The following is an 11,677-nucleotide window of genomic DNA, read 5'->3' as shown; positions in this document are numbered from 1 at the left end:
CGCCACCAGGGAAGCCCTAACTAGATTTTTTTAAAAAAATCCAGAATCCAATAAAGTTTCATGCATTGCATCTAGTTATGTTTTTTCTTTTTATAGTAATTTTGTTATATATTATTATTGTTTTTATTATTTTCAGCCTCCCTGGCATATTTCTGGAGTTTAAATTTGTGCACTGTGACCTACAGTGCAATATGGATCTTGAATATAGTTCCCTGTGCTATACAGTAGGACCTTGTTGTTTATCCATATTGCACTCTATTTTTTAATCCCTTAGATCACTGAGAATGAGTACTAGTCAAGATTGTAATAGAAAATATCCAAATGGAACTCATAGCAGAAAAAAGGCTGAAGGGAAAAAGGAAACAGAACATTTTCAGAGTGATCTGTTTATTTTTTAAACCCTAAACTGTAGAACATGACCATATAAAATGTGCAAATATGACATTAGAAATTCTTTAATGAATATTTAACTACTTCTCAAAACAATGAAATCCGGCTAGAAAATTACTCTCATCAAATCTACAGCTCGAATAAGTAGATGAAGGTCTCTGCGCCTCCAAAGTCTTTACTAAGTGGAGAAGTAATGACTAATCAAAGCAATGAAAAATTTAAAAGAATTATTCCTTTTAAATCACAAATCAAAAACTTCAAATGCTACTCTGGACTATTAGCTGATAAAGAAAATTACATTTAAAATATAGGCCATGAAATCGGCAAGCTAGATGAAAAAGAGGAGACCTCTGGAACGATTTTGGGGGGTTAGGATCCTGGAAAATGGCCCTCACATCCTTCCAGCATGAGGATGTTCCTAGCGCTACCCCCCAAAACAGGTTAAGTTCAAGTAAATGATTATCCAAGTTTAATATTTCATTGTACATAAAAATTTCTTCAGATGGAGAAACTGACTTTTAAATTCTAAGCACAAATGCAAAGTATTCTGTAGCTCCTCTTACATGTTTCACAATCATGTCATAATTAGCTTTGACCAATGGAGGGACTTGTGAAAGGACACATTTAGATGCTCTATCAGAAGAACATGACTGTCACTTGTGCATTAAAAAAACAGACACACACAGACATGCAAACCCTAGAACTGAAAAAAAAAAAGCTGAATAAACAATTAATAGTATTTCAATAGCTGATTCACTTTGTTATACAGCAGAAACTAACACAACATTGTAAAGCAATTATACTCCAATAAAGATGTTAAAAAAATATTATTTCACAAGGACAACTAAACACCAATATAAAACATCCACATAATAGTCATAAAATAATAATACATATCCAGTATTCAGCTAGACATGACATTTTTCATGGCACTAACGGCACATTTACAGAAAATAACAGCAGATTTCTGGATTTGATTAAAATGATTTCAAAAGTTATAGCCAGGGGCTTCCCTGGTGGCGCAGTGCTTGAGAGTCCGCCTGCCGATGCAGGCGACACGGGTTCGCGCCCCGGTCCGGGAAGATTCCACATGCCGTGGAGCGGCTGGGCCTGTGACCCATGGCCACTGAGCCTGCGCGTCCAGAGCCTGTGCTCCGCAACGAGAGAGGCCACAACAGTGAGAGGCCCGCGTACCGCAAAAAATTAAAAAAAAAAAAAAAAGAAAGTTATAGCCAGAACAGTCCAAACTAATGTTTCATTAGTCTCACACCTGTTGTAAAAAGCACAGGTTTTCACTCAAGAATTGAAGAAACGAAAATAAAATATCAACTGTAGGTATTGATTTAAAAGGTTGTTGGGGACTTCCCTGGCGGTCCAGTGGTTAAGACTCCATGCTTCCACTGCAGGGGATGTGGGTTCAATCCCAGGTCAGGGAACTAAAATCCACCCCCCCCCCCACCTCTCCCACCGCATGCCGCTCCAAGAGGACTAAATAAATAAATAAAATAGGCCTATACCATCTTGGTTAAGGGAAAGATGTGCAAACCAGAATTTTGGACAAAAATCCAGAAGCATTCTTGGTGTTCTACACCAGCACTGTCCAATAGAAATATAATGCCAGTCACATACGTGATTTATTTTTTAATTTAAGGGGTTTTTTTGCCTCACCATGTGGCATGCAGGATCTCAGTTCCCCAACTGGGATCGAACCCGTGCCCCCTGCAGTGGAAGCATGGAGTCTTAACTACTGGACCGCCAGGGAAGTCCCACATATATGTGATTTTAAATTTTCAAGTAGTTATATGAAAAAACATAAAAAGAAACAGGTAAAAGTAATTTTAATAGTTTACTTTCTTCAACCTACCTAATATCTCTAAAATATCACTTCCACATGCAAGCAATATTATAAAATTTTTTCATGTAACATCTTACATTTTTGTGTTGTAGGGGGAGGGGTACCAAGCTTTTGAGACCCAGTATGTATTTTATACTCTCAGCCCATCTCAATTCAGACTAGCCACATTTCAAATGCTCAGAACCTCATGTGTCTAATAGCTGCTATATTGGGCAGTGCAGTGCATAGTTTGACTTTATTTCAGGAGACAGGGTCTCAACTGTGCTAGTAGCAATGGCATTCTTTGGAACAATTCAAAGATTATATGCTCTATTTTCTGGATCTGCCCAGAGATGTCACATCTTGATGAAGTACACATTAAAATTGACCTTTCTGACACACAATGTGAGAGCCTATGAAATGGTGCTAAAGCAATGGGACTTAAGCTAGATAAGACAGAACATGTGTGAGATGAGTTAAGTGAAACAGATCTTCAAATGAAGAACAAATTGTAGTTGGTGATAGAAAATGAAATTAATTTAAAATGTGCTCTCTCCGTACTTATTTTTGGTATATCACTTGCTATTAATAAGGTTATCAAAAGCTTATAAGAACAACATATAGATTCAAGATTGCCTATTTCACTTTTAAAAAAATTAAAAATACTTTTTTAATTTTAGTGAAAAGTGGTTATTTAAATTGAATGAAACCGCATGTGACATATGAACAAAAGTGACATTCTAATAAAACATAAGGAAATCAAAATGGAAAAGAATGTTTGCATGACTTTGAAGGAAAAGATTTATTCATAATTGATTCTAAACTAATTTCAATAGAGCCTATTTTCTGGCCTTTGTAGAGCAAGGTATCCTGTCAACTGAAGAGAGATTTGAACAAATTGGAAACTTTGAATTTAATATTGAATGGTTCTAGATATTGCTTTAAGAGATGAAACACTGAAGTATAAGTGATAGCAATTTATAGGATTAAATTAAAATGTTTTACAAATACATTAAATATTTTATGCTACTTTCTGTAATAATGTTAATTATCATTTGCAATTCCAACACCAGTGCTTGAATGTGATTTATAAAATTTCGGGTTCATTTCTGAATCTAAGAAATTCATTGACAAATTCAGTTGCTACTGCCTCAGCAGAATGAAGTTTCTCAAAATCGAAATGAATAAAAAGCCACCCAACAACTAAGATGACTCAAAAATTATTATGTAATTGGGCATTTCTGGCACAAATCTTGCCGTTATAATCCAGACAGCATAATTAGCAATTTTGCTGAAATGAAGACAAAATATTACAATGTAATAACTTGTGAATTATATAGGTCACTATTATTCATCCATCGTTCACCGGCCCATCAAGAGGACCCCAAACACGCACCATGATCATTAAATTTCATTGTCTTTGACATTTTACCACTTTCAATCGTATAAAAATTATAGTTTTCATACGTATATATTTAAAATTCTGTTGTTCAAAGGTATAGCCAAGATAGGAGGATAGACTATATTCATTAGCTTGCGTTACTATTATTTAATATTTAGACATACCGTATGTGGACTTCCCTCCACTGGAACTCTTGCCACAGGCCCTGCAAATATTGGAGGAGGACCTAAAGAGGGAAATGCGACTTGGAGTGATGTCTCTGCCTAAATAATCGTAGTATTCCCACCCCTATTTCTATAGCTCTGAGAATCAATCCCTTACTCACAAGGGGTCCCCTGGTACATTTCCAGAGAGACTCTAGTGGGACAGACCTTCTTTCAATGTGCTCCTGGGTTTAGTGCAACCCACCCCTCCCTGGGGACCTGGCACGCTTTCCTGGGGGTTAGGTGGGAAGTCAGTTTGAGCAACACCATGTAATGCAGTGTGCCTTTGATCCCCACCAGCTGTTCCGCCTGGGAGGTTAATAAGCAGCCATTATTCCCCAACACATGCGGAGTTCAGACTTGGGAACAGGCCACCAACACAAGTTCACAAGCTCATTAACCCTTCTCACTCTTAGATCTGAGCTCTCACTTTCAATATTTAACAAGGACCAGGAAGTCTATGAATTTCAATTAGGATCTAATGGCAAACTTTGAGATAAACAACAGAATCGTAAACAAAGGGACTTTTATGTTATTGATATAGAATTTTGTGAAACTGCATTCGTTACCAAAATAACACACCAGTCATGTCTAAATGGTTTTCTAAGTTATTTTCAAAATTCAAGAAGATCATTGACATTAAACAATAGTTATTATTTTTTAACGGCAAATGAAACTTCATGACTGCTAAAAGAGAAGGCCTCCTCTACTATTTTGAACAAATTTACCATTAAACAGTGGCCAAATTTCGAGGCTGCAGTCAAAGGGGCTCAGTCGAGGCCCCTTCTGGCCCATCCCCTCTTACATCCTACCAGCTGGTCTCATGAGGCTAATTATCCCTCCTGCAAATAACTTGAGCTCTCCAGCCTTCAATCTGCCCCCAGCCTTCCTAAGGCAGCCCACCTGCTTCTAGGCATACGTGCTGTCCTCTTACACTGAGGTCCTTCATTCTCGGTGACTCAAAGTTTTTGTAACAGTGTAGGTGCCAGCCATTCACAGTTACTCAAAGTGATTTCACCCTCCAGATTTTCCTGAGGGTTTATGTTGTGGATTTTAACAGGGTTTTGCAGGAACATCCAAACCCATCTGAGAAGCTGGTTGCATACCCACATGGTGGAGACTGCTGGTGTGAGCTAAGGAATGAAAGACGTGACTGTCCTAATCAACTTCTTTCCTCTGGGCATACTGCAGGCAGTAAGTTTTCAAAATACTCCAATCCTCTGTGTGTGTGTGTGTGTGTGTGTGTGTGTGTATGGTGTGTGTGTGTTCTGTTGTGTAGTGTGTTCTTTTGCTTTGCTTTTTTAAAATTTAATCGAGAGCCCTCCCAAGCCTTAAGTAATAATAGGAAGGGAGAAAAGAGAGAAGATAAAGAGCTACCTCTAAATGCTGGCAAACATTTCATCCTGTGGCACTCCCAAGGAATACTAACACATGATTAAATATAAACTGTGACATCTCACCCTCCTGGGGATCCCACACTGGCCATCTTCCCTTCACCTCTCTCCCCACATCTTAAAATCAATGCATAAGGGCCCTCTCCCTGTCTCGATTTGGAGAAGAATCGTTCTCATTGTGATCGTTATGCCTGGGAACAAAAGAACATATGGATCAAAGGTTTAGGGTCCTCAGCCCCGCCACGATCACATGACCACCCAGCTCAGAGGCGGCAACAGTCAACCGAAGCGCTGGTTGGAAGCTTCTGGCCTTCTATGGAGAGTCCCTGTGGTTACCTAGAAACAGTCCACTCACATCATTTACATTGTTTTGCACTGTGCTGCCAGCAGTCCTTGGGGAGATTCTGTATTTAACCATTTCAAATTGTACCCTTAACCTCAATGAAAGCATCCTTTTTTTCTCTCTCTCTGAAACATACAACCCTGCACCCCTCCAGTCCCCAAATTCGTTTTGGTTTTCCTTTGGAATTTTAGAATCAGTTTGCCCAATTCTCGCACCAAAAAATCCTTTTGGTAGTCTGTTGTTATCATGTTTAAATGTATAGATTATTTACAGATTGACATTTTTAAATGTTAAGGCTTCTTTAATCATAATCATAATCATAATCCACACATGTTTTCATTTACTCAAGTCTTTCTGTTCTGCCCTCAGAAGTATTTCTGTGTTCTTCACATAGCTCTTGTATATTTTTATTGAGTTTAATGAATTGGATTGCTATTATTAATGGCACCTTACATTATCTTTTTCTAACTGCTGTTGTCTGTATATAATGACCACCTAATAATTTTAATATGGCTGAAGCAGCTGTCTTGCTTTACAAAAGGGAAAGGAAGGCTTTGGTCTGCTTTTATGCCTGCTTTTAAAAATTGAAATGGGGAAGAGTTTGAATGTGGTGAGCCAGAGGTCACAGGAGGGACAAACTTGGGGTAAGTTCATCAAAGCTCTGCAGCTGTAAGCATCGGGCAGGAAGTAAGGAGAGATGCTCTTTGAAGTTGTAAGAAAACCATGGAGCTGGGAGGGCAGCTGTGGTCCCCAAGCCTCCAAGACCAGAAACATTCTCATCTCCTTTCAAGTCGCTGTCATCGAAGGACATCACACATACCCTCTTGCTTACGCGTCAGGGATACGAGCACTGTATTTTGTTCTCCTCATCAGATAATTCTCCCTTCTACAACTACACATTTCTTGCTTATTTCTTTTTATGTGGCTCCCAGCTGAGATGGAGAGTTTCTGATCACCATTTTGTGTAAGTGCCCTGTAAGACTGAATCCCTTTGGATAATTCCCTGGCAGTCTACTGCAGGGGGGGCCAAGTTCGTTCCCTGGTCGGGGAATTAAGATCCCTCAAACCTTGCAATCCTATCTTTAGGGGGTGGTCTCAAGCTACTCTGAGCTTCCTTTCCTTGGCCAAGATGAATTTTATCTAATGGTCAATGTTACTCAGAATGTGATTCATAAACGTGGCATGAAACTATGGTCAATCTGAATGTTTTGCCAATTGTGTGAAGAATGTACAGAATAGGTAAAAGATAGTTTACATTTTCTAGGGGCTGGTCAAGGAGGAAAAAGTTCAGGAGATCTTCAGTATCTGTAAGATTGTTGCATTTACCATTATTTTAAAGGAGAGGAGGTGAGAAAAACAGAAGGTCAGCCAAAAACACTTATATCTGGTGGTGGCTTAAATGTCTCATGGGTTCAGCCCTGTAATATAAATGAATAAAGTCAATTTATAAGACGTGCAGCAGCAGTGGGAAAACCCAAGAAAATATATCTACTCTAAAGAGGTCAGCCAATATTCAGCATCATCCAGTTGTTGCAATGTGGAAAGATGTGTCCAATGTCATTAGATCTAATTTTACAAGAGAATTCAGAAATCTGGCTTTTTATATGAAATTATCTAATTTTTAAATGCTAGCAACAAATCCCAATTGGGAGGGAGGGAGGAAGAGTGGAAAAATGAGAGAACTTCATGCAGGCCAAACAGAGCAATGATAGGACCCAGGGTTTGTCAGTTTGTGATTTTTCCCTTATGCAGACTTGTTCTTGTCTTTCCCCAACAATTCAAGACGTTTTTAGGAACTAACTTCAAGGTATACTCAGAACTAGATCAAATGCAGTCAAAATTTCCATTGTCCTGCCAGTTCTTTAAATCTAGCCGTACAGTTTTTATTGAGCGCCTAACACATGCAAAGTCTATCATTTCATCTTATTTAAAATGAAATATGTTAACAATTAATTACATGAGACAGAGAGATGACTTCCATAATGGTCCAAATGACTCTGAGATATGTACTTACATTTTAGCTTTTTTAAAAAATACGATCAAATACAAAGAGAATTGTTTTTTAAAACCTACTGGAGCACTCAACTCTTATAATTCACTTCTGAATTTGGAAGGTTAATAGGACAGTTTCAGAACACTAGGCATCACTCTGTTTAAAAGCAGCACTTCTAAAAGAATTCAAAGGCAATCATGCTGAAAACCTTTTCACTGGAGTCAGTTTTGAGCTCTGAATGGCTTCAGATCCATTGATCCCCTATAGGGATCATCTATGACAGGAGAGAGCACCCAAGTTCATACTAATTCCTAAAGAGAAAAAAAGTTGGTAATCTTGTCAGCTGAGTAGGTGAGATGGCACTGAAAATTCAACCTGGCTCAGGTTATCAGCTGCTCATGAGTATATTTTAATAGAAATGCGTTAAACAGTGTACATTGTATCCTGCTTCCCACACGAGAGTCACATCATTTTAGTCAATTTTTCCCACTCATTTTTTCAGCCTCTCTCTGTACCCGTCTCTCTCCCCAGTCTACAGTTTTTACACATTTAGGGTATGCCTACTTCTGTTTCTATTAGTTCTTCTGCTCTTAAACAGGGTCGACTCTTTATAATTTTTAACTTCCCTGCTGTCTCAGAGACTCTCCATAGCCTTTATACTCTCATCCCAAGCCCCACCTCCACCCCCCAGACCCATTCTAGAACCTGGACTCTTCCCCACTCTCTATCCAGTATCTTGTGGCCTAGGATGCCCTTAGCTTCCCCTCCCGGGCTGCGCACAGATCCCCTCCCTCTCTCTCCCCTTCCCTCCCCAGGCCCGCACCCTCAGCCATTCCAGAAATTGACAAAGAAGTTGCAGAGGGAATGCCACTTCTCAGCACAGTAGGTCTCCGTGAGCTTCGTGTTCTCGTCCAGCTCGTCGGGATCGGGCCGGGTCCCCAGAGATCGCTCCTCGTCTGGGTTCCATGCAGCCTTTCTCTTGCCTCCTTTGGTCTTCTTCTCAGAGGGCTTCCCTTTGGGCGGCGCGTTCGAGGGAGGCGGGGCCCCTACGGTGGGGCTGCGCGCGGTCTCTCGGGGCTGCCCCCGGCTCCTGGCCCGGAGCTTGGGATCCCGGGGAAAGCCCGCCCCAGTAGGGCTGACGAACGGGGATGCATGGGGCACCAGGCGCAGCTCCGCGCCCTGGCCCTTCTTGCCCGCGCACAGGCGGGCCTTGAGCGGCGCGGGGTCGTGGCAGGGCCGCCGCTTCCTGCGCAGCCCACCCAGCACCTGCTTCCAGTAGTGCGAGGGGCTGGCGGCATAGACCGGGCAGCGCCCCGGCTCCCCGCGGTAGGCACACTGGTGGCGCGCCCCGTCGGGGCCCTGGCAGCGCAGCGCCAGCTCGCTGCCCGCCGCGGGCCCTGGGGCGGGCGGCAGGAGCTGCCAGCTGCACGCATGCCGCTCGGGGCTGACGAAGCGACCGGAGGAGCCGCCCGCGGGGCCCGGGGCTGACTCGACCGCGCTGCCGATCGCCTGCTGGTTTCTCCCGGCGCCCTCGAGGAGGTAGCCACCCAGCAGCAGCAGCAACGAGAGAGACGCTCGCAGCCTCAGAGGACTCATGGCTCGTGGTGTCTGCACTCAGGTCGGCTTTCCAGGTACCCCTGAGCGCTTCAGTGGTAGCAGGGCCAGGATAGCAGCATCCCTTAGACCTGGGGACAGAGGCAGAGACGGCTACTGACTGAGTCGGGCGCAGCCCTTGGCCCAAGCACAGGCACCTGCCAATCTTCCTCCCCAGACTTTCTGGGCCTCGGTTTTCAGTGGGCAGCAGCAGTTTGCGAGTGGCCCCTCTGAAGAGGTTTCCTGGGAAAAAGCCAATTACTGTCTAATCTTTTTGAAACTATTTGCGCATTGAGGTTTTTCTCCCCATTGCAAATATGATAGCAAAGCGATGCCTGATAATTACCACCTCCACCCCTTCCTCCACCCCTTCCTCCACCCCCTCCCTTCTCCACCCTCCAGTAAATTATCTACAGTGTCATTTCAGATTATTCTTTGGAAAAACGCACTTTTACTGCACTTTGAACTTACCGAGTTCTGGGCGAGGTGGCGGAGCCTTGTTAAGATAGAGGGAATGACTGCAAGAAGGATTAGTCTGTTTTAGCCGGCTTCCAGTAAATGAACGTGTTATCGATGGAACGGAACAGGCCTCCCTGACTATGCCCCTCCCAGACTTCTCTCTCTCTCTCCCTGGGAGACTTCCCACCACCGTGCCACACACGCACACACACACACACACACACACACACACACACACACACACACACGGACACACAGACACACAGATGTATGATAGAAGTGGCAATGTAACATGAAATATAAATCTTTTTTGCTTCCAGTGTTTAAAATAATCACGCGAATTTTAACAAATCATTCTTTTCTTTCCTTTTACATATTTTACTTGAATTTTATTTATTTATTTTAATTGAATTATAGTTGATTTACAGTATTGTGTTAGTTTCAGATATACAGCAAAGTAACTCAGTTATACATATATATGATATATCTATATTCCTTTTTTAAAAATTCTTTTCCATTATAGTTTATTACAAGATACTAAATATAGTTCCCTGTGCTCCACAGTAAATCTTTGTGTATCTATTTTATGTATGGTAGTGTGCATCTGTTAATCCCATACTCCTAATTTATCCCTCCCCCCCAAACCACTTGTTTTCAATGCTCTTTTAAAAATAGGCATTCATAACTATATTTGCAGTATTAGAAAAAAAGCTTGAATAGTGCTTCCCTCACCTACTTTTTATTGAGATATAGTTCATATACCATACAATTCACCCATTTAAAGTGTAAAATTCAATGGTTTTTAATATATTCACACATACGCGCAACTATCACCACAGTTAATCTTAGAACACTTTCATCACCACAAAAAGCAACTCTGTACCCTTTAGCTACTACACCCCCTCTCCTTTTACATATTTAATCATGTGAAGATAAAAGTTAAACAGAAAGATCTAAGTTTTAAGAGTTAAATATAATGAAATTAAATAAAACAACTGTCAATATCCTTAACTGGGCACGATTTACACTCTATTTTTTATATCATTCTGAGTTCTATATTTTTACCTACCATTTCTGATAGTTTTTCTCATCCTAATACTCTTAATCCTAATAACTGTTACTACTAATAAAAATGTAATATCCTCATTTATTGATGCATTATAATGTCCAGCATTTCATCCAGCGGTGAGCATTTGGTCTTTTGATTGTTTTTAGGTATTATAACTCAATTACAAACTTCTTACAAAAATTAGAAGTTTAAAAAATTATTTTGATTATAGTGTAATATTACCAATTCAAATGGTTAATCTTTAAGAATCAATGTGTTCTTGAATCTTAAGAATTTTACAGGTAAACAAAGCAATTTTTCTTTTACACTTTAGGATATTCCATTATCTTTTAAAAACTGTTCTCAGTAGTAAATGTGATCTTTTTTATTTCAAGAGTTTATGCCTCTGACTATAATTGTTTAATACAAGTATTTTCCTAAAATACTCCCTCAGGACATCAAGAAGTCTCATTATATTTCCTAATGTCTTCTTGTGGGCAGTATTTTCTGTTACTGAACTCCCATTGGTATTGTATTTCAACAGTTACAATTTGATTACTACTATAAAAACCAAAATATTTTAGAATTAGAGTGTACTTAAATATGTTTTAGCACAGAGCAAATATACGGTAGTGTATATTGACCTAAGAAAGGATGTTTCTACTACTCTGGTGAAATCAGAGAGATTAAAGGACTTACCCAATGTCACACATCATTTAGTGGTAAAGCCACCTGACTTTCAATGATAAATGATCTTTACATTTCAGCTTTGTGTTTCACTATCACTTACAAAGTTAGTTATGTCTTAATTACACAAACTCAATTTATAGTGAAAAACAATTAGTACCAATGAAGTTAATAAACATTAACATAAATTTCATGAACAGAGTAGCTTATTAATACATTTCACAGATGGAAACCTTCTCTTTCCCAGAAAACCGTATTTGTATGAGCAAAGCACTATATACAGGCTTTTATCTGATGCTCTGGAATTACTTATAGCTATCGGCTACTGAAC

The 11,677-nt window shown here is 40.3% G+C and overlaps 1 protein-coding gene across 1 annotated transcript; it reads right to left on the bottom strand.

Moving 5' to 3' along the window:
- Positions 1-8,384: 8,384 nt before the first annotated feature.
- Positions 8,385-9,155, bottom strand: FGFBP3 (fibroblast growth factor binding protein 3). The gene has a single exon (XM_060033647.1). The coding sequence runs from the start codon at positions 9,153-9,155 to the stop codon at positions 8,385-8,387; it is 771 nt and encodes a 256-aa protein (XP_059889630.1).
- Positions 9,156-11,677: the final 2,522 nt, after the last annotated feature.

Source organism: Delphinus delphis, chromosome 16, assembly GCF_949987515.2.
Source record: "Delphinus delphis chromosome 16, mDelDel1.2, whole genome shotgun sequence".
NCBI lineage: Eukaryota > Metazoa > Chordata > Mammalia > Artiodactyla > Delphinidae > Delphinus > Delphinus delphis.
The sequence above is the reverse complement of the archived record's forward strand: the minus strand, read 5'-3'. Positions and strand labels throughout refer to the sequence as shown.